General features: G+C 45.4%; 1 protein-coding gene across 8 annotated transcripts in view; it reads left to right on the forward strand.

The window, feature by feature from the left end:
* Window positions 1-23,511, forward strand: part of DIP2C (disco interacting protein 2 homolog C) — a 294,092-nt gene that overhangs the window by 241,563 nt on the left and 29,018 nt on the right. For all 8 annotated transcript variants that reach the window (XM_010811336.3, XM_010811337.3, XM_010811338.3 and 5 more), the window contains 9 exons: window positions 802-916; window positions 1,387-1,588; window positions 4,097-4,206; window positions 5,451-5,531; window positions 11,069-11,192; window positions 11,658-11,779; window positions 12,638-12,749; window positions 12,838-12,947; window positions 18,672-18,802. In XM_010811336.3, coding sequence (XP_010809638.1) covers window positions 802-916; window positions 1,387-1,588; window positions 4,097-4,206; window positions 5,451-5,531; window positions 11,069-11,192; window positions 11,658-11,779; window positions 12,638-12,749; window positions 12,838-12,947; window positions 18,672-18,802 — 1,107 coding nt within the window. The remainder of the gene's footprint in view (window positions 1-801; window positions 917-1,386; window positions 1,589-4,096; window positions 4,207-5,450; window positions 5,532-11,068; window positions 11,193-11,657; window positions 11,780-12,637; window positions 12,750-12,837; window positions 12,948-18,671; window positions 18,803-23,511) is intronic.

Here is a 23,511-nt window from a genome sequence, read left to right on the forward strand (position 1 = left end):
ATGTTTTTATTTATTTATTTTTGAAAAGCATATTTTTAATTAGTAAACTACACAAAAGAACCAAGCATTTATCTTGCTGTAGTTCATTCACCCAAAGGTAACAAATGAGCCATAAACTGCCTGGAAACTGCCTCACGTGGGTTCCTTCTGGGTGGTGTCCCTGACCCCTGCTTGGCACACAGCCAATGATGGATCACTGACCATGGCTCCTAAGGTTTTGCTGATTTGGAGGAAGTCAGCTGCTCTGGGTTTCGCCCTGTGTAGCTTAGCTGACAGGAGCAGGAAGACGCAGAGCTTTGGGTTGGGTGTAACCCAGCCACCTTTGTGCACAGGACCCCCCAGAGGGCCAGTCTGTGCTTCTCCTGAGAGAATCTGGGCTAGCAGAAAATCATCAACTCCCCAATGGCAAAGTTCTGCTCATTGGGAGAATATTGCTTTGCAGGTACAAACTCAAGATGCAAACTGCAGGGCCCAGTAAGTTTCAGCAGTTTTGATACCTGCACAGCTCCTGCCTGTCCTGAGGCTTGAGGCCCATTGCCCAAGCTGCAGCAGGCTGCTTCTACAAGAAGTATGGCAGTCGTCCTCCACCTGCCCCCTGGCTTTGTCAGACTTCTCCCCTGTGCTTTTGTGGGTGAGCGCCTGGGAGTTGGAAGCTGCAGTTTTCCTTTCTTGGGGAGTAGTTGGTGCTGAGAACTCCTGAGCTCTGTGGTCATAGTAGCTGTGAAGCCCTTCATGGCAGGGCCAGTCCTCTGTGAGCATCTCCAGCATGTGCTCACTACCATGTCCTATCTGTATCCACAGAATAGCCGTGTTTTCAGTGACTGTCCTGCACGACGAAAGGATTGTGATTGTGGCTGAGCAGAGGCCAGACTCCACGGAAGAGGACAGCTTCCAGTGGATGAGCAGGGTGCTGCAGGTAGCTCGCGCCTGCCCTGAGCCCCCTCCCTGCTCACGTCATTTTCCCTGTGCCATTGAGTGCTCTGCTTATCCCTCCTTCTGACCACAGACTCATCAGCTACTGAACCTGGGCTCGCCTCCCGGGGCGGGGTGGGGAGCTAAACAGACCCGGCCTAGGGGTCAGAGGTGTGCAGAGCTGCTCCCATTCGCTCGTGGAGTTCACAGCAGGAGTTCTTGTTATGACCCTGAGAGCGTGCTTTTTTCCTCCCAGTGTCCACTGTCGTGTGTGTGGTGTTCCACACGTGTTCCGTGACCTGTGTGTTCTGCTTGGGTTGGCGACCTGCCCTCCTGACCTCAGTGTCTCCATGATGGGAGCTTTGCGAGTGCTGCATGTACTTCTGCGTGGTGTGCTCTGCACAGTCTGAGTATTTGCTCCTTGTCTGTTCACTATACCTGCTTCACACGGTTCTTTCTCTTTTGGCTTTCCAGGCAATCGACAGTATACATCAAGTTGGGGTTTATTGTCTGGCCTTGGTTCCAGCAAACACCCTCCCCAAAACTCCACTCGGGGGCATCCATTTGTCCGAAACAAAGCAGCTCTTCCTGGAGGGCTCACTTCACCCCTGCAATGTCCTCATGTGTCCCCACACGTGCGTTACAAACCTGCCTAAGCCTCGGCAGAAGCAACCAGGTACGTCTGAAGGGCTGTGAGGGCCTGAGGTGGTCCTGGGTCTGGGCAAGGGCCACACAGACCCCATTCTCAGCCTTCGTCTTCTCCAGTCTCTGGTTATACACTCTGGCAGGTCAGCCTCCTCCTGAGCACTGTCTTGCTGCCACATATGGGAAGAAGGTAGTGGAGTCCAGGCCCAGGGTGAGGGCCACAGGGGAAGGAGAGGTGCTGGTAGTTACCCGAGCCCAGCCTCCCTGGCAGGTGTCAGACGTCCTTGAGGACTCTGGCAAAGCACCTCTCAGGGTCACTGCTCTTTCCTATAGACATTAGAATAAAGCCTGCAAACCTGTTCCATAACTTGCAGCCCTTGGAGCCTGTGAGGAGTTCTGCAGCTTCGTTTGTGGTGTCCTCATGATGCTGAACATTTGTCTGCTGCTTTGTAGTTTAGGGAAAGTGAAAGTTGCTCAGTTGTGTCCGACTCTTTGCAACCCCGTGGGCTATATAGTCCGTGGAATTCTCCAGGCCAGAATACTGGAGTGGATAGCCTTTCCCTTCTCCAAGGGATCTTCCCAACCCAGGGGTCGAACCCAGGTCTCCTGGATTGCAGGCAGATTCTTTACCAGCTGAGCCACAAGGGAAGCCCAAGAATACTGGAGTGGGTAGCCTATCTCTTCTCCAGCGGATCTTCCCATCCCAGAAATCAAACCGGGGTCTCCTGCATTGCAGGCAGATTCTTTACCAACTGAGCTATCAGGGAACATGTAATTATAAACCATCTGACTTGGTCCTCCTAGCAACGATTATGCTCTTTAAGGTGGCACCCAGTTACCAATGAAGAGGAATTTATTGCAAGAATGTGGTGCTAGTATAGTGATGAAAAGCCCCCAGCCCCCAGCCTTGACGTGCAAACAGACCAGGGGGGTGGCTGGGCGAGCCCAAGGGGTGTTAGAATGACGAGTAGCAGGCCTGGCACAAGCTGCCCACGCCTCCACACATTGCTGGTATTAACCTGACTCATCCTCTTGGAGTCTTAAGGAGTGGGCGTTCTTGTCTCCATTTTATAAGGAAATGAGATCATGCCACAGAGAGGTTCAGGAACTAACCCAAGGCTGTAGGGCCAGAGTATTGGAGAGACAGACCCAGGCCTGATGCTCTTTGCTCCACTGATGAAGCATGGCGGGGCAGAGATCACAACAAGTCAGCTAGAGATAGTTGACGGGCCATGGGTATAGCGCAGTGGCGGTAGACATAGGAACCAGGCCACCTCCAGAAGCGAGCTTGATGCAGTGAGAGTGAGCAGTCTCTCCAGATTCAGGTGAGGACACCAGTGCTGCAGGAGGAACGGGGTCACCCACTGGCTGACCACCACGCTCTGCCAGCAGAGTAGCCTGTGGGGCTGGGCTGGGACTCCCATGGTAGAGCTTATATCCTCCTTGAAAGAGCACACAAGGCCTCAGCTCTCACTGCTTTTCGGGCACCTTAGGTTGGCATTTACCAGTAATCTTTCTCTAAAGTTTTCTAGTATTCTCAGATTCCTTATTAATGTTCTTCCTCTCTTTTTTTCCTCTTACCTCCATTTTGTTGTTTCGACCCCTGTTTGTGGTATGGAGGGTAGAGTTTATTTCCCAGTGAAGCACCCACTTCTTCACATCCTGTGGGCACTGGCTTCGGGTGGCCAGCCAAGAAAGACATGGGGCACAGCCCTTCATGAGCATGAGAAATGGATGGGGAAAAAGCCTGGCATGTTTTTACTGAATGGACAAGAGTTTCTGGGCTCCCCAGGGAGGCTTCACTCACTGATCCTCCCTCTCCCTCCTCTAACCCTGTTCATTCCTGGACACCTTGACCTGGTGTCCTGGCCTCCAGTGGGCCCAGGTGCTGGGACACAGTTGGTAGCCAGAGTTCACGACAGATGCTTAGGATGAAGGATCGCTGGTAAATGCATGACCACCTCAGGGCTGTAGTACTCAGATGTCGCCGGATGACTGGGAACTCTGGACAGGGAAGTGTGACCCCATGAGTGGGCTCTGAGAACCGGCTGGTCACCTGCCTCTCGGGCACTGAGTAGTGCCAGGGCATCCACACCACTCTGAAGCAACGCAGACGGCACAGCTTCATGTAACTGGCAGTTTTAAGGAAGGATGCTCTAATGGTATCTGGTGCCTCTCATCTGTTCTTGTTAAATAATGAAGGTTATGTGGCTCTCTATCATCAAAAAGCTAGTTTTTTCCAGCAAAATACTGAATGCCCTTCACCAGCGAACAAAGGCAGTGGCCTGGGAGGGTGCTTAGGGGAGATGCTGAAAGCTTTATTTCTGTGCCCCCTCACTTGAAGTTTGCTCCTGTTTGTCTTTGTTTTCATGGTAGTGACTTACTTGAAACCCTGTTCTAATCAGGCTTTTCAAAGTCACATCTTTGAAAGGAAATCAGAGTAAGCTCCTTCCTGAATTGGGAAGTCATATTTTCAGGAACTTCGCTCGTGTCCTACCTCATGTATCTCCCTCATGTGCGTGCTGCTGCTGCTTTGCAGAGATCGGCCCTGCCTCTGTGATGGTGGGGAACCTGGTGTCTGGGAAGAGGATCGCACAGGCCAGTGGCAGAGACTTGGGCCAGATAGAAGACAATGACCAGGCCCGGAAGGTGAGAGCTTGCCCGGTTCCTCTCCACTCCTGCCCAGATGCTGTGTCACAGGTGTTACCGACTCCCACTTGCCTTCTCTGCCAGCCCAGTGTTAGCATTGATGGCCTTTCTTCCTGTCTCCCTGCAAGACCCTCCTGTAATCTTGTAAGGAAAGCGTGTTTGCTGGGGTGCAGTGTTTTAGGACTCCTCACGTGGCACAGAAATGGGTAGGTGATGCAGCCCATGACCAGCAGGCCTGAAGCCAGCATCTGCAGTCCCTATCCTGTCTTGGTGTTCCCTGCACACTTGTTCCTGGTTATCCACCAGCCCTGATTGTACACTCACACTGCCTCACGGCCACCTTATAGTGAGGTTTCAGTCTTTGGATCTTTGCAGTTCAAGGAAGTGTCAATTCAAAACCCAGGTTTAAAAGCCAGACATTCTTAAAGCAGCATTGGGAGTTGTAGGAGGAATATTTGGGCCCCACTCCACATAAGCACTAGAGACACAGTTTGTCCCACGCAGCTGCAAGTCCCTGTTATAGCATTCAGCTGGAGAACTCTGGTGATTTCACCAAAAGGTGGTCCCACTCTGTGGGCTCCAAGGAAATATGACAAAATCAGCCATTTAAGATGTTGCCAGTCTGGTAACATGTAGTAACATGTTCAAAGAAAGTACTTGATGAGCATGTTCCACACCTCACACTGCATTTCTATCATAAAATGGATTAAATGTGGCAATTGCTGTGTCGGTGTCATGAAACAGGGCTGTCCTTGTTACTGCAGACATGTTAGTGGGTACATGTGATCTGTGTGATCTCAGGGCTGTTGCGTGCCTTCAGAGTTGACCACTGTAAACACAGCAAATTTAAGAGAGCCCATTTTTGAAACAGGGTAGATCTGAGTCTATCATTGCAGCCCCCAGAAATCATTGTTAAAACTTGTGGAAGCCCCAGGAGAAGGGATGTTTCTGTGTCGACTACTCTGTCTATAAGGGGAATGGCATCTTCCCATCCTTGGGCAGATTTCAGAGGCCTTCCCTCGTGGTGGCACGGCCCCAGCCCTCCAATTGCTGGGTCTGAATCATGCACAGTGAATTCCAGTCACTGCCAGGAAAGCATTGTAAATGCCTGCTTATCCTGTTGATTATATTTGTCAGAGATTATCCTCTCCCGACTTAAGGCACTGACAGACCCTACTGTTAGATGCTGAGGCCAGCCCAAATGCCCAGGATGGTCTGGACCTAACAGCTGTGCTCTGTTTCAGTTCCTGTTCCTCTCGGAGGTCCTGCAGTGGAGGGCGCAGACCACCCCTGACCACGTGCTGTACACGCTGCTCAACTGTAGGGTGAGGCCCCACCCGTGTACCCTGGTGTTGCCTGTGTGCGCGCCATGATTTCATGCTGCTGTTCCATACTCTCCACTCAAAGCTTTCTCCGTCTTACCTGAATCCTTTTGTTTGTTTGTTGCTATTTTGATTGAGACCTTTTACCTAAGAAACGTCACTTTTTAATACAAGGGTTTGAGTGTGTGCATGCGTGTGCGTGCGTGTGTGTGTGTGTACATGTGCTTAGTCGCTTGGTTGTGTCTGACTCTCTGCAACCCTTTGGACTATAGCCCTCCAGGCTCCTCTCTCCATGGGATTGTTCAGGCAAGAATACTGGAGTGAGTTGCCATTTCCTCCTCCAGGGGATCTTCCCAACTCAGGGATCGAACCCATGTCTCCTATGTCTTCTGCATTGCAGGCAGATTGTTTACCTGCTGAGCCATCAGTTGTATATATACACACATACATTTATATATGTATATACTTATGTACTTATATATATACACACACACATATATATAGCATGTGTGTATGTATACACATATACTTGTGTATGTATATATTTTAGCAATATTTTTGCAGTATCTCCCCCTAAATGAGTGGAGAATGTCTACAATAGAGAACAGTTGTGGATCTGAGAGGTATTTATGTTTCTTTTTATTATTTAACTACCTTTTTTTTTTTTTTTTTTGGTAAAAAGTCATGTTTTAGTTATAGGCTTTCATTCTTAGGAGTGAAAATAATTTTTGTAATTAAGGTTCACATTTACATTTCTCATTAGAAAAGTAAGTCATCAGATTGTGCTCCATAATAGTACTTAAGAGTAAGGCCTTAAATGCACAAGCAAATAGTACTGACAATGAGCAGTAAATGCAGAAGTCTTAAAATACACCTGTTTTTGTTTACTCTGGAAATAAAGCCTGAAAACTAGATTTAGTTAGGTCTTCTTGACTAGTGTGGATGCTTGCAACTTTAAGACATTATAGCTCTTCAGAGATGCAAAATATCACAATCTTTGTGCACAAAGGTGCCTCTTGTCACTTAGAGCAATCAGTTAAGGACAGTGAAAGGAAATGCCAACTATGTAAGTCCCTCCCTAAATCTGTAAGTTGGACATCCAGCTGCAGACCAGTTTCGCAGTGATTTAGTTTGTAGAAGTACCTCTGGTCCTCCTCTGACTCCGCTCATCTTGACCCTGCATGCTGAGCTGACCTCAGCAGTTCTTGTTCACTGTGTCTGTTCAGACCGACCCCAGGAAGAGCCTTAGAAAGCCCTCCCGCTCCCCAGCTTCTGTGAGGAACGCTTGCTGTCCCTGCCGTTTGGTGCCTACACTTGGACCCTCTTCGTAGGATTACCTCTCTTGGCTCAGGGCCCATCGGTGCACATGGGGCATGAGCCCAGGGATACGGTTACCAGGAGCCTTGTGTCTGATCTGAAGCCAGCCTGCCTGCTGCATTCATCTTTCTCCCTTGGCTCTGCCTCAGCCTGTAAACACAGATAAGGCTGCTTTTCTGGCACTGGTGCCTGGTTGTGTCCCAGTTACTCTGTAATCATTGCTTCTGACTTTCTTTGTCCTCTGCCCTGGCATTTCTCCTGGAGACTGTTGGTGACTCCTTTTTTTCTGCAGCATCTCTTGTGGTGTCTGGTGGTTCCCAGCAGCACCTCCAGAGGGGCCACTGGAGCTGGAGCCTTATCCAGCCTGGCTTCAGCTTCGGGAGGAACTCCTCTTCGGAGCCCCTTCCCTGAGCTCCCTGAGGGTGACCCTTCCAGAGCTCTGGGTGAGAGGAAGTTTCATTGCTGTCACAGACACAAAGATTCAGAAATGATTTGGTTGTATTGGTAGACTGTAGTCCGGTCAGCAGGAAGAAACAGCTGGTCCAGCTACATATCACTTGGGGGCTGGCAGTGTGCTGGACAGGTCAACTGTGTCCCCATTCCCAGATCCTGAGTTCACAGTCCTTTGCTGTGGCCAGACACGAGGTCATTGGGGAAATGTGTTCACCAGAAATGAGTCATATTCTCGAAGGGGTGAGTTGTGGAGGTCAAGCCCATGTGTAATCTTACTTCAGGTCAGCGTGGGGACAGCATGGCCCACGGTAGTAGCCTTCCTTCAGACAGGAGGCCTTCCTTCTGTCTCCCAGGCCTTCTGATGTGGCAGCAGCTACATCCACAGAGCTGGATGGGTCAGCAGGGAGTTGGTGCCTGCGCTCATCCCCATCCTCCCAGAGCCCTGTGCGCACTCAGCATAGGTGTTCAATCTGAGCCGCAGGTCAGGAGCATCCTCTCCATGGCGGTCACAGTGGAATTTCCATTCACCCAGCCTTCTAGCTCAGCACCATCCAGTAGAAATCAGCATAAGCCAAATGCACAGTTTAATATTTTCTGAAAGCAAAATTTTGAAAAGGTGAGAAGAAACAGCTAAAATTCATTCTATTAATATGTTTTGCTCAATATCCCCAAATATTGTCCTTCCAATGTGGGGCCTCAGGCCGCTTCCAGGCATCCTCCATTCCGGATGGCCCCTCAGTTGTTGCAGGTCCCAGCTGCGTCGTGCCACCTGTTTACTGCCCACAGCACTCATTTGTATGCCCTCCTCCACGGCATCATAGTCCATAGTGTCGGAGCTGTTGTGCTAGGCTTGTAGGCAGAAGTGAGGATTCATTTCACTGCAAATGGGGAAGGACTTATGTTCTTGGAACTTACATACAAAGAGCATCTGTTACTTTTTAAAGAGAAACACCAGCCAACGCTTTTAACTTTTTTTACATTTTAAAATGTGAATCATTTTTGGCTTTTTCTTCATTCCTGAGTATGTTTTTACTTGTCATTATTTAATTTAATGTAAAACTTTGCAGTTGTGCCATGTTTACAGTTACCCACACTGAAATCGTTGTCTTCAGAGTAGCAACTGGGTGGTGGATCATCCTGCATTGCCGTTTTGTTATGATACCAGCCAAAACCTCTTTCACAGAAAGTCAGCCCTAATTTTCTGTGATGTACCTTTTCCTAGAACCTTCTTATGCGGTGGGTTTCTGTACTGAAAACCCACCTTTTTCCATGAATGTTGATGAGGATGCCAGCTAACCACTGACCTGAAGATAAATGGCGTTTTATTTTTTGTCACAGTGAGCGCTTTGGAAAATGAAATGCGTGATTGAAAACTAGCTTTTCTCCTGAGGTGAAGGGCCCCATGGCAAGTGATGTTGCATGGTGTGGGGCTGGCCAAAGCCTGTGTCCTGTGATACTCTTTCAATGTTGAGCCTGCAGGCAGAGACCTGGGCGGGGGGAGGCTGTGTTGGGCGTATTGGCACCAGCTTGCCACGAGGGGCCCCAGGTCTGATGTAAACCCTGTGGGTGAGAAAGGGTATTTTGAAGCAGTGGCGAAGATTGCTGAAGGACAGAATGCAAGTAAATCTCACCATTTTGAAGCATCTGGAGATGGATGTTCTCAGAACCAGTGTCAGAGCGTTCAGCTACTCGTGACTCATCGGTGCTTCTTGCGTCTTATAGGCTTTGTTATGTGACCGGAAAGCTGATACTGATAGGGGATCAGCACTGGCTCTTTGGATAACTCAAAGAAGAGCAGTTGAAAGAGTTTTAACAGCTCAATCCCCGAATGCTCGCTTCTTAAGATAAGACCTGCTATGGACCAGCACAGGCAGCAGGGTGGTGGTGGGAGTCCCCAGTTGGTACTGCCGCCCCACCAGCAACTCAGCTGGTCCCTGGCCACAGCCAGGAGTGCAGTGATGGCATTCCTCCAGGACAGCTGGCATGCAAGCATGGGGGCTCATGGTGGGGGGTTGGGGGTGGTGGTGTGGGCCTCACCTCGGTGTGCTGGGGGCTGGTGCCCCATCTTCACTTTGAAGAGCTCGCAGGACTGTTGGGTGAAGAGGGATATGTTTTGGTTCATGTGCACACATGTGTTGCACAGGAGTGATTGCTCAGAGGACTGGTCCAGCTGCAAAGGCACCAGTTCTCAGATTTCAGCTGGATCCCAGACACCAGCCTCGTAGGTCTTTCTGTGTTTACCCGGCTTTGCCACATTCTGCTCTCTGGCTCTTCCACTTTCTGTGTCTTTTTCTGTTTATTTTTTAACTTTCCTCACAAGGAAGATGATTAAGGAAAATATTTGGGATGAGTAAGTTCAATTCAGAGAATGGTAAGCATAGCCCCACTGTGGGGGAGGCTGGTCTCAGCAGGAAGGGGCCTGAGTCTGCCTGGCAGCTGTCTGGATGGCCCCCCTTTTCCACCGGCCTATATGCCCCAGGCCATCAATGATCTCGTGAGTGTTTTGGGCAAATGCTGGCCGCTGGTATATATATCCTTTTAGGGTTCACATCTCACTGGATCCCACACACCCCGTGCAGATGTTCTGCTTGGGTGGCATTTCTAGTGTCTCTTCACACACTTCAAGTCACCAGGTCACCCATATCCTTTAACGGCCCCAAAGATTGTGGTCTCTCCTGTCCACGTTTCTCCTCCCACACACCAGCTGCTCTCACCACCTCCCTGTGGACAGTCTTCTTCATGTCACTGTCCTTGGAAACTCCCCACCTCAACAGATGCATCAGGCTCCTGGTGCCCACCATCCTGTGTCCAGCTGCAGGGTCTTCCTCACCCAACACTCCTGTCAAGTTTGCACTTAGTGTAAGGAGAGGTCCTTCTCCCGTTCATCCCTTTTAAGTCGTAATTGATGATACAGCAGTTTTTAAATAGCTGTAGACAGTGATCTCCTCTTACCTGGGAATATGTGCAAATAAAAAGTGAATCCTCAAGGGAAACTTTTTTGGATAAGTTGTATGTTTATAATTTATAGTTTATTCTTGCTTTTATAAATAAAGAGTAAATGTCATGTATTTTGATATCTCTTAGTACCTGTTTTGCTACTGATTTTCATCCTCAGTGTTTTTTAAGGTACTTTTCAATCCAAATGTGTTTATTTGTTCCCGCGTATTTAAAAGTCTACATTACGCGTATTTAAAAGTCTACATTAAATGAATTTGACAATTCCCATTTTTCCTTTTGTTTGTTTGTTTGTTTTTTTTTTTTTTTTGGATGGTTGCTTTTCTGGGAGTTGGTTTGTTTGTTTTCTGACCTCCTTGACTTTTGATGTAGTCTTTTTTAAAAACAGTTTCAATTAGTCCTATTTTTCATAGTTCAGATCCTCCAGATTTATGATTAATTTCTTATTGCCCACGACAATTACACATAAGTCCCCAAATTACTAGATTGATTTTGTTTTATACTTTTAGCTGTTTTTTCATGTCCAGTAATTGTTTTTTAAATGTTTCTTGTTAATGCAGATGTATCTGGAGTCAGCTTTGGTGTTGTACTTCCTAGCTACTGGGGAGGAGAGGAGAGCAGAATGCCAGTGGTGGGTGGTCTTTTGAGGGGGTAACGAAAATGTTTTGAAGCCGGCTGTGGTGGGGGTCACACAACTCTGCAGATACATCCACTTAATTGTACATTTTAAATCAGTGAGTTGTATGGTATACAAAAGGCATCTCAAAGCTGTGATATTAAAAAACATCATACCCATTTGTTCTTGTGATACTCAGGGCACAATAGCAAACTCGCTGACGTGTGTCCAGCTGCACAAGCGGGCTGAGAAGATAGCCGTGATGCTGATGGAGAGGGGACACCTGCAGGACGGGGACCACGTCGCCCTGGTCTACCCACCAGGTAAGAAACGGGGTTGTACAGACCAGCCCGTGCCTGAGGGACCCATCGGTGCTCGATGGCCTTGCTGTATTACCACCAAAATGGGCCCCGACCCCGGCCTGGCTCACAGGGTGGACTGCGTGCTGCGTGCTGTATGACTGATGATAGGGGCACAGACAAATTGGTATTTCAGAGACTTTTGTATCAAACTTTATTAGCTATCTGAGGCAGTTCATTTAATCAGTAGTTAAATACTTGACCACTGAGTGGATAATCAGGAAGTTGAGTTTAAAGACTCCTTAGAGGGATGACAGCAGTGAAGCCTCTGGGCTGCGTTGGCTTCCTGTGCCTGAGAGAACGGGGCTGCTGGGGGGCTGTCCCTGAAGTCTGACAGACATGTGGGGGCGGCCCCGTGCCTGCCTGGCTGCTCCAGGTTGGTTGTCCTGCTGCTGAGTCTCACTGAAGACTGCTCCTCTCTCTGTGCAGGGATAGATCTCATCGCTGCATTCTATGGCTGCCTGTATGCAGGCTGCGTGCCCATCACCGTCCGTCCCCCACACCCACAGAACATCGCCACCACGCTGCCCACCGTGAAGATGATCGTGGAGGTAATGGCTGCCTGCAGGGTCTGGCCCGAGTGCTGGGCTTATAAACTACAGAGCCTGGGCTCCGGGGCTGGTGTGGGTGACTGTAGTCCCAGCGGTGGAGGGGGTCCAGCCTCTTTGTTCTAGGAGCTTGCTGTTTTGTTCTGGAATCAAGATAGCAACTTGTGCGTAGAGTTAGGGGCTAGAGAGCAGTTTTGCCACAATGCGTGGGAATCAAATTCACTCCCTAGAGAGGGCACCTCTCTGGACACTGGGCAATTCCCCACCAGCCCAAGGAACAAACCAAGAGGAGTGGGAAAGTCAGACATTTTAACGTTTCTTTCCTCAAGACTGAAAAGCAGCCTGTTCCTTCTTGAAAGTATAGTTTGTTTTAACTTTTTTTATTTTTATTTTTGTCTGGTGAAGTTTAAGAGGATTAGGGTAAGTTTTTCCCCTTAGAGGAGGAACCCCAAGGGGCATCACAAATAAATACTTGTTTGTAGTTGTGTCAGAGGACCTTCAGGGTTGTCACTGTGGCAGTAAGTGCTGAGGCTGTGTGTGGAGAGTGAGCATTTCTGGAGGATGGGGAGGGTGTGGTGAGAGTGGGTAGTTTGGGTGGTGCTTTCTGAGGTGACGGCCACACAGTTGACACCACTCAGCTCTAGTAATTGCCAGGGCCTCAGTCCGCACGAGCTCTGCTCATGTGGTCTGTGGTCAGATTCCCAGTCACATGGACCTCCGTTGGCCCTGAATGAGGCGGCTGTGCACGCAGCCTACCCTGGAGCTACACAGCTTCCACGTGGTACACAGCTGGCACGCAAGCAGGCATAGTCCCCTGTCCTTTACCCTCTTCCTCTCCGTGCCTTGTTCTCTGACCCTCAGGTGAGCCGTTCTGCCTGTCTGATGACAACACAACTGATCTGTAAATTGTTACGGTCCAGGGAGGCAGCTGCGGCGGTGGATGTCAGGGCCTGGCCCCCTATACTAGACACAGGTTGGTTCTCAAACTCACCAAAAATGTTTGTTTGCTCATCTGCTTTTCCACTAAGTCAGAGATGCTAACAGCTTGTTTTCCTCTCCAGATGATTTGCCAAAGAAGCGGCCTGCCCAGATCTACAAACCTTCCAACCCAGACACTCTAGCTTATCTTGATTTCAGTGTGTCCACAACCGGGATGCTAGCTGGAGTGAAGGTGAGAAACAATCTGAGCAGTGTGCAGTTAGCAGGCCATAGAGTGATGCTTAATTTTCATTCTTATGTGTATAGGGCTCTGGTGGGGCCTGGCATCGAAACACGGAGAGAGGTATATGCATACGTGTGTGTTCTGGTCAAGCTATAAAATGCGTGACCATTTCAGTAGTTAGCTAGGCTGACTGATTCTTTCCAAATGTTCAAACAGTGTTTTTGTGTATAACCACAGCTTCACCAGCCCCTAATAAAGAAACTGCCTATGTTTTCCTTTCTTGCTGGTTCTCAGATCCCAGTATTCTATTATAAAACTGTGTGCACAGGAGTTCCTTGCATTTTTAACACAGGTCTCATTGTAACAGGCCAGAACGCTGCTTGTTGCTGTTGCTTTTTCCCATCAAAAAAAGGAACTAGTACGTGTGTCACCTGAGTTAGGACTCTCCTAGGTTAGGCAGGGTCCTCATCAAGATACCGTTGAGTTCTCTAGCCTCAGGAAGCCCTGCACCTATTATTCGTCTGATTGCTGAGCTTGCATAATTTTCAGTTCTCTTGCTTAATTTTTTTTTCCAATTTTGTATTTGTAGTAAAATACATGTAACACACACTTACCACTTAACCAATTCAAGTGTGTGGTTCAGTGGTATTAAATTCATTCACAGTTCTGTGCTGCTCTCAGCAGCACTCACCTCCATAACTCATCTTCTAAACTGAGACTCGCCTCTACCTGCCAGCTTTCTGTCTCTGCAATTTTGACTGTTCTAGTACCTTGTTTGCAGTCCATGGGGTCGCTAAGAGTCGGACACAACTGAGCAACCTCACTTTCACTTTTCACTTTCATGCATTGAAGAAGGAAATGGCAATCCACTCCAGTATTCTTGCCTGGAGGAATCTCAGGGATAGGGGAGCCTGGTGGACTGTTGTCTTTGGGGTCGCACAGAGTCGGACACAACTGAAGCGACTTAGCAGCAGCAGCAGTACCATGTTTACGTAGAATCATACAATATATGTCTTCTTGTGTCTGACTTATTTCACTTAGCATAGTTTCTTCAAGGTTCATCCATGTTGAAGTATATATCAAAATTCCTTTTTAAGGTTGCGTTAAGATTTCACTGTATGTATTTACCACATTTTGCTTATCCATTCATTTTTCAATGGATACTTGAGTTGCTTTCACATTTTAGCTATTGTGAATCATGCTGCATTGAGCATGGGGTGTATAAATATCTCTCTGAAACATGGCCTTTAACTCTTTAAAATATGTATCCAGGAGTTGAATTGTTGGGTCAAAGGGTAATTTTACTTTTATTTGGGAGGGAATTGCCGTACTCTTTTCTGCAGTAACTGTCCCACTTTACCTTCTCACCAGTGATGCACAAAGTTTCCAGTTTCTGTACATTCTTGCCAACACTTGGAATTTATTTTCTGTTGGTTTTTCTCTTTTGAATGTCTTCTTTTTCTGTGGCTGAGCCTCATGGCTTGTAGGATCTTGGTTCCCTGACCAGCGATTGAACCTGGGCCATGGCAGTGAAAGTCTGGAACCCTGATGATTAAATCACAAGGGAACTCCCTGGGCATTTCCTTTTTGTTTGTTTGTTTGTTTGAAGTGGCCTTCCTAATGTATGTGAGGTAGATCACACTGTAATTTTGATTTGCATTTCTCTGAGGATTAATGATACTGAGCACCTTTTGGTGTGTATTCTTTGGAGAAATGTTTATTCAACTCCTTTGCTGACTTTGAATTGATAGTTTTCTTATTGGTGTTGAGTTTTAGAAGTTCTCTGATACCCTTATCAGTTACATGGTCTGCAGATATTCTCTCCCATTCTTTGAGTTGCCCTTTTACTCTATGTAAGTGTTAGTTGCTCAGTCGTGCCCAACTCTTTGCGACCCCATGAACTGCAGCCCACCAGGCTCCTCTGTCCATGGGATTTTCCAGGTAAGGATACTGGAGTGGGTTGCCATTTCCTTTTCCAAGGGATCTTCCCAACCCAGGGACTGAACTCTGGTCTCCTATATTGCAGGCAGATTCTTTACCAACTGAGCTACAAGGGAAGCCTCTTTTACTCTATGGATAGTGCCTTTTGATGCAGAAAATTGTTTAGTTTTCATGAAGTCTAATTTTGTCTGTTTTTTTTTTTAACCAGTGCCTTTGGTGTCCTATCCAAGAAAGCATTTCCAAATCCAGTGTAGTAAACTTTTGTCCCACGTCCCATGTTTTCTTCTACAAGTTGTATTGTTTTAGGTCTTAAATTTAGAACTTTGATCCATTTTCTGTTAATTTTGTTTATGGTATTAGGTTAAGAGTGTAGCTTAATTCTTTTGCATGTGGATATCCAGTTTTCCAAGCACCATTTGTTGAAAGGACTGTCCTTTCATTGGATGGTCTTGGCATTCTTATCAAAAATACATTTGATCACCCCCACTTAGTTAGCATCATGCTCGAGAGTGAGAGGTTGAAAGATTTCCAGAGAAAAGGCAAGATTTCCTCTAAGATCAGGAAGCCACTCTTGTTCAGTATAGTGTTGGAAGTCCTAAGCAGAGAAATTAGGCAAGAAAAAGAAATACAAGGCATCTCAGTTGGGAAAGGAAGAATTAAAATTGTCACTATTTGCAGATGACATGATGCTTTGTATAGAAAACACTAAAAACTCCACTGAAAACTTACAATAAATAATTCAGTAAAGTACAAGATAACAAAATCAATACAGAGAAATCTGTTGTATTTCTGTACACTAATAATAAAATAGCAGAAAGAGAAATTAAGGAAACAGTTTTATTTACAACTGCATCAAAAAGAATACCTAGGAATAAATTTAACCAAGGAAGTAAAGGATCTATATACTGAAAACTGTAAAATATTGATGGAATAAATTGAAAAGGGCAAATGAAAGATATTCCATACTTTTGGATTGGAATAATTAATATTGTTATAATGTCCATACTACCCAAAGCAATCTACAGGTTCGTTGCAGTCCCTATCAAAATTCCAATGGCATTCTTCACAGAAATAGAACAAACTATTCTAAAAATTAGTATGAAACCACAAAAGACCCAAATAGCCAAAGCCATCTTGGAAAAGATCAGAGCTGGAGGCATCATGCTCACTGACATTATAAGGCTACAGTAATGCCAACAGTATGGTACTGGTACAAAAACAGACACAAAGACCAGTGACACAGAATAGCCCAGAAATAAACCCACATATAATGTTAACTCGTTTATGGCAAAGGAGCCAAGAATATGCGATGGGAAAGAACAGACTTTAAGTAAATGTGCTTGGAGGATTGGACAGCCACATGCTAAAGAATGAAACTGGAACAATTTTCTGCGTCTGTAAAAATGAACTCAAAGTGAATTAAAGACTTGAACATAAGACCTGAAACCATAACTCTTCTAGGAGAAAACATAGGGGTCAGCTCCTAGACATCGGTCTTGGAGATTTTAGTTTGACATCAATAGCAAAGGAAACAAAAGTTAAGCAAGTGGAACTACATCAAACCAAAAGCTTTTGCACAGCAAAGGAAACCAACCAATGAAAAGGCAACCTAGTGAACGGGAGGAAATATTTGCAAACCACGTATTGATAATGGGTTAATATCCAAAATATGTAAAGAACCCGTACAACTTAAGAGCAGAAAAACAATTGCTTAAAAATGGGCAGGGGATGTAAATAGACATTTTTCTGAAAAAGATATACAGATGGACAACAGGTACAAGAATATATGCTCAGCATCACTAATCATCAGGGAAATGCAAATGAAAACCACAGTAAGCTATCGCTTCACACTTGTCAGGATGGCCATCATCAAAAAGACGAGAGAGAACATGTTGATGAGGGTGTGGAGAAAGAGAAACCCTTGTGCACTGTTGGTGGAAATGTAACCTGGTGTAGCCACTATGAAAAACAATGTAGAGGTTCCTCAAAGAGTTAAAAATAAAACTACCATATTATCCAAAAATTCCGCTTCTGGGTATTGATCTGAAGAAAATAAAAACACTAACTCAGAAAGATGTCTGCACCCCAGTGTTCATAGAGCATTATTTTACAATAGCCAAGATATGGAAACAATATCAGTGTCCGTTGGCAGATGAATGGATAAGAAAAATGAGACACGCCTGCCCACTCACCCACACCATCTATAAGCACACAGTGCAGTATAATTCAGCCACTAGAAAGAAGGAAATTCTGCCATTTGTAACAACATGAGTGAACCTGAAGGACATCATGCTAAGTCAGAAAGACAAATGCTATGTGATCTCACTTATATGTGAAATATTTTTTTTTAAAAACCAAGCTCATAGAGAAAACAGATTGGTGATGGGCAAAAACAGGTGCAGGGAGCCAAAAGGTACAGGCTTCCAGTTATAAATAAGGGCTGTGGATGTATTGTACAGCATGGAAATGGTAGTTAATAGTGTACTGTGTTGCGTACTTGGAAGTTGGTAAGAGAGTAAATCTTAGTAGCGCTCTTCATTAGACTTACTGTGGTGATCATTTTGTAAGACATACACATATATATGTTGTGTACCTGAAACTAGCATAATGATGTAGATCATTTATACCTCAATCAATCAGTCAATTGTATGTGAAGTCTAGGGAAAAATAAATTAATGAAAAAAAATTTTTAAGTCATTTCACCATGTATGTGAGGTTTTATTTCTGGGCTATCTATTCGATTCTGTTTTTCTCTGTGTCTGTCTTTATGCCACTACCACACTGTTTTGATTACAGTAGCTTTCTACTAAGTTTTTAAATCAGAAAGGGTGAGTCCTCTGACTTTGTTGTTCTTTTTCAAGAAGCATCAGTAACATTCAGAGAAATCCAATCAGATGACCAAGAGCTTTTATTAGCCAGCTTGGGAAAAGAGATGAGACACACCAGGAGTGAGGGCCTTCCGTCCTAGCATGTAGGATCCCTGTCAAATTCTGCTCAGATGCTCTGCGCTGGTCCCTTTTACAGTTCAGCTCTGGGTGATGTGCAGTCCACACTAACTTGAGAAGTGTCTAAGACCATGAAGTTGGTTAAGTTTTCTGGGCTGCTTTTACTTTCCTGTTCCTCTTAGATTAGTTTGGCTAGAAAGCATCTGTGAAAATTGATGTTATTAGATATAATTTTTCTGTATTTTAAAAGAATTCACATTCCATACTGACTGTTGTGGGACTGGCTGCTGCCTTTAAAGAAACTCTTAACTGTAGCTATGCTGAGACTGGACTTGGGTTTCAGTCAAATGATAAGCTTATCTCACTGCACAAATGGGTGTGACCTTCAGCGAATCTTTACCAACAGGAGTTGTGCGTCCAATGTGCTCTGCTGGTCCCTCTGCTGCATGACAGGTGCAGGGCTGGGTCTGGAGGTGAAGCACGAGTCAGGTGTTGTCTCTGCCTGGAGAGGGCACATGATTGGTCACATGTCCCCATGTACTGTACAGGCTGTGGTGGGGTCGCAGTCGAAGCCACCATTCAAATGCAAGACGTCCTGACCTCATGGGCTAGAGTTACTAGACCAGGAAATTTTGCTTGTGGCTTACTCACTGAAAACGGGAAGACTATTGAGAACCCACAGCCTACCCTCTCCTAATGGAACCAGAGCTTGGCTACAATTGTCCTGTCTGAGACCACCCTTAGCATTGGTGTCTGGTCCAGTGCGTTCTGTGCAGCCTGTGGTGGTGCAAGAGTCCTGAGGCTGGGCTGCAGCTCTGGCGCCTGACACAGCCTTGCTGTCTTGCAGATGTCTCATGCAGCCACCAGTGCCTTCTGCCGTTCTATTAAGCTGCAGTGTGAGCTCTACCCCTCGAGAGAAGTGGCCATTTGCTTGGACCCTTACTGTGGACTTGGGTTTGTCCTGTGGTGCCTCTGTAGGTGAGTTTTCTCTGTATCTCTATGATATAAGTAAATAATCATGCATGCTTTTTCAGATCACCTGTGAGCTCAGACCTGCTCATGGGAGGGGGCTGCCTGCAGGATGTGGCTCCCTCTCAGCTTGGCTCTGCATGCTGGTAGCCAGGTAGCCACACTGTCCAGCGTCTGGAAAGTTAGTCTCTGTAAAATTTGCTGAAACTAACAGAGACAGCATCTGGGTCCGCTCTGAGAAGCTGTCTGTTGGGAACCTGTTTTCCAAGCAACTCCCAGACCTTGGGCTTGCTTCTTATAGCTCCAAATCGTTGCATATGTCCCAGGCCTAGAACTGTGACCAGGGGCATCCAGGCTCTTTCCTCCTCAGCTTCTCCCTGACTCTAGTTGGGGGATGCTGGGAGCAGGCTCCTCTCCCCTCCTGGCAGGTATCAACAGTATGTATGGAAAGAATGAATGTTTATTGGCATTTTTCTCTAATTGTACATATATGTTCATCGTAGAAACTTTAGAAAACACAAAATAATATAAAGAAGAAAATTAAGCTTTCCATAAGTATACAACCTAGTGAAAGTGAAAAAAAGTGAAAGTCGCTCAGTTGTGCCCAACTCTTTGCAAACCCCATAGACTATACAGTCCATGGAATTCTCCAGGCCAGAATCCTGGAGTGGGTAGCCTTTCCCTTTCCCAACCCAGTTCTCCTGCATTGCAGGCAGATTCTTTACCAGTTGAGCCACAAAGGAAGCCCAAGAATACTGGAGTAGGTGGCCTAACCCTCCTCCAGCGGATCTTCCCAACCCAGGACTCAGACTAGGTTCTCCTGCATTGCAGGCAGATTCTTTACCAACTGAGCTATCAGGTGATTCCACTAAATACACTATTAGCATTTTGGCATATAGTCTTTCAGATTTTATTTTCTAATATAGTGTACTACTTTTTATTAACATTTTCAAATATATGCAAGTATTTTAAGTGTGTAGAAATGCTATAACAAACACCAGGGCCCAGCAGCCAGCTTCACATGGACTGTGTTTTGCCAGTTTTGTGTCAGGGTGATGGAAGTGTTCTAGACTGCATTGTGGTGAGCATTGTTTGACTCTGCAAATTTGTCAAAGTTCTTTTAATTCTGTGCTTCAAATGGTTGGATATATGGTATGCAAATTATACCTAAGTAAAACTTGTTTTGTTTTAAAAGAAAACTCCTTTCCTTGAAGTAACTGAGGTATATGGCACAGACCCTTCCCTGCCCATTCAGGAGGCTAACCAGTGTGACACCACAGGGCGACATGTGTTATCCTGAGTTGTACAACTGCCTTGCTCAGGGTGCCCAAATTGTGAGAGTTATCAATTCTTTGTATGTTTTATCAAATTAATAATCTGAAATCATTGAGTTATAAATGTATACCTTTATATTAGTTACCAGAATGTATTTTTTCTCTTGTTTCCTGGTCAACCATTTTTTATTTTAATTTTTTTTATTTAGGTTTTCTTTTTCAGAGCACTATTAGCTTCACAGCAAGATTGAAGGGAAAGTGCAGAGATTTTCTGTTCCACCCCACCCCCACATGCACAGCTTCCCCATTATAAGCATCTCCCACCAGAGCATATGTTTTTTACAAACTAGGAACCTACCTTGATGTATTATCATCCCAGAGTCTGTAATTTACATCAGAGCTCACTCTTGGTATTGTAGAGAGCCCAGAAACAGACTCAAGTAAGTACAGTCCTTTGAGCTTTGACAGATGTGCAGAAGCAGTACAGCCATACAATGACCTTTTCAAGAGATGGTGTTGGAACAACTGGACATCCATCCCCGCCCCCTGCAAAAAAATGACTCTACACAGAGGCTTTGTGGCCTTCTCAAAAATAGATCAAAATACATCATATACCTAAATGTGAAACATAAAACTATAAAACTAGATGATAACTTGGAAGAAAATCTAGATAATCTTGGGTTTGGTGATGACTTTTTGACATACCTCCAAAGGCTTGATCATGAAAGAAATAATTGACAGACTGACTTTATTAAGATCAGTTATCTCTGCTCTGCAAAAGGCACTGTCAAGAGAATGGGAACAGGCCAGAGACTGGGAGAAAATGTTCCCAAAGTGTTTTTAAATTGTTCTGTTCTTTTTGAAGTTAAGATCTAAACTGAAATAGTTGAGGTTTGAGAATTTCGCAGGAAATAATTTCTTCCCTATAAGCAACCTGCTATTATTAAGTTGGAAAGTATAATAGACAGTGCCAAGAATTCAGTATTGGTTAATAAATGAAACAGCAAGCAATCAACTTTTGTTGGATTGAGACCAAAAAAAGGCAAGTAGAAACTTGGTGAATCAGGTTTTCTGTTGTCCTGTATTAGGATTTAATAGCTTTTTTATTAATGTTGACTTCCATTTACAGAAGTGAAGACAGAGGTGAAACTATGCTTAATTTCCACAAATGTGCTTAGTTTCTCCAACCTTGAACTCCACCCCATGGACCCCACCTTTTCATGCCCATAGCAGTCTGATCAAGCGAATCTTTTATCCTGATGTGTATTCTTAAGAAAGCTAGTAATAGGTGATTTGCATTTTGTTTTCTTCATTTTGGGTCTCCTTATGACAGGATTTAAAAGGAAAATGCTGATAACAATATGGAAACGATAGATTGTCATAATTAAGAAGTGTATCGTTATAGGGTGTTTATGTACATTTTGGTTCCCTAACACACAGGACTCCAGTGTTGTTAACTGAGCTTGGTGTGTGCTGGAAAATGGGATTCCATGGTGACAGAGAAGTGTGTAAACTGGAGCTGGAACAGAAGCCAGGCAGGGGTTCTAGTTCAGGTGGTCCAGTTCATCCTGATTCACGAGTGGGTTGAATAACATTCAGCGCTCATGGAAAACTCCCAAGCCGTGTTTCCTGGTGGATAATTATGACTTGTATGGTGCACGATGTGCAGGGTTGTTAGATCTTGGGCTGTTACCTGGCACTGATCCAATTTTGGCCAGGATTGTTCTTTTAACATCCATTCAGCAGAGGTAAATTTTTCATTATTTTTATTTCTTCCTGCTTAATGCTGCCTTGAGGATTCTCATTGAAGTTGGCACCTGAGCTAAAAAGAAAGCTCTAATTCAGGGTCATTCCACACATGGTCTGTAGGCTGATTCTGGAGTGCCACATTGCAAAGGGCAGAGGGTGCGTTGGTGCCTATGGCACTAAACACCAAGGAGTCGTTCACTTGGGGGCTGCCGCTCGTGTTGGTGTGCTCAGGGGCAGGGATCTCCCTTAGCTCTCATGGCCCCTGGAAAGAAGACGAGAGCTCCAGGCACAGTCACAGGACCTGTGTGTGTGAGGGGCACCCCTGGTGTGCTGTAGATCTAGGCTTCTCTTCAGACCCCAAGTGTGTATTCTTGAAAAGCTGATTGGTTAGAATTGAGAAAACAAGTAGGGCATGCCGGTTTCTCAACCAAATGGAAAAACTGGTTTTAAAGCACTGCAGTATTGTATCGGATACAAGAACTTCGGATAAAAGCGTGTTTTCACAACTGCAGGGCTTGGCTCCATTTGTGCAGGAGTGTTGTTGGATCCATCTGACTTGCAGTAAGTAGCTGTTTGACTAGGATGTCAGTATTGTAATACAGATGTATTTGCTGTTGTGCTGTTTGATCTTTTAAATAACCACCATATTATAAAGTGATCCTTAAAGACGTCAATCAGTTTCCGAAGGACAGATCTTAGAGAAAAATTGACAGAATTTTGAGTGTTACAATTATTGGAATGGCCTCTTACTGAGTTTTATATAATGACTATGAAAATAATTTTTATACGTTTCCATAGGGCTCCAGTGGAATGTGCAGTTTTGCATCTTATGTGAATAACAAAACTTTTACATTAGCAGGATTTCAGAGGAAATATTTGCAAACTTTCAAAGGAAAGTTTGGGGTATTAGAATCCTTTATCCTGAGACCAGGATGTACTGAGACCTGTCAGTATATCCTCAGAAGTCTTGGATTACCTGGTGGCTCAGATGGTAAAGAGTCTGCAGGCAATGCGGGAGACCTGGGTTCAAGCCCTGGGTTGGGAGGATGCCCTGGAGAAGGGAATGGCAATCCAATCCAGTATTCTTGCCTGGAAAATCTCATGGATGGAGGAGCCTTTTGTTCTTATGGGTGGGGCCATGCTCAGTAAATCTTTAATCCAATTTTCTGTTGATGGGTGGAGCTGTGTTCCCTCCCTGTTATTTACCTGGGGCCAAACTATGGTGGATGTGGATGTGATATTGTGGATGTGACTGGTGATAGAAGCAAGGTCCAATGCTGTAAAGAGCAATATTGCATAGGAACCTGGAATGTCAGGTCCATGAATCAAGGCAAATTGGAAGTGGTCAAACAGGAGATGGCAAGAGTGAACGTTGACATTCTGGGAATCAGTGAACTAAAATGGCCTGGAATAGGTGAATTTAACTCAGATGACCATTATATCTACTACTGAGGGCTGGAATCCCTTAGAAGAAATGGAGTAGCCATCATGGTCAAAAAAAGAGTCCGAAATGCAGTACTTGGATGCAATCTCAAAAACGACAGAATGATCTCTGTTCGTTTCCAAGGCAAAACATTCAATATCACAGTAATCCAAGCCTATGCCCCAGCCAGTAACACTGAAGAAGCTGAACGGTTCTATGAAGACTTACAAGACCTTTTAGAACTAACACCCAAAAAAGATGTCCTTTTCATT

This window comes from Bos taurus, chromosome 13 (genome assembly GCF_002263795.3).
Source record: "Bos taurus isolate L1 Dominette 01449 registration number 42190680 breed Hereford chromosome 13, ARS-UCD2.0, whole genome shotgun sequence".
Classification (NCBI taxonomy): domain Eukaryota; kingdom Metazoa; phylum Chordata; class Mammalia; order Artiodactyla; family Bovidae; genus Bos; species Bos taurus.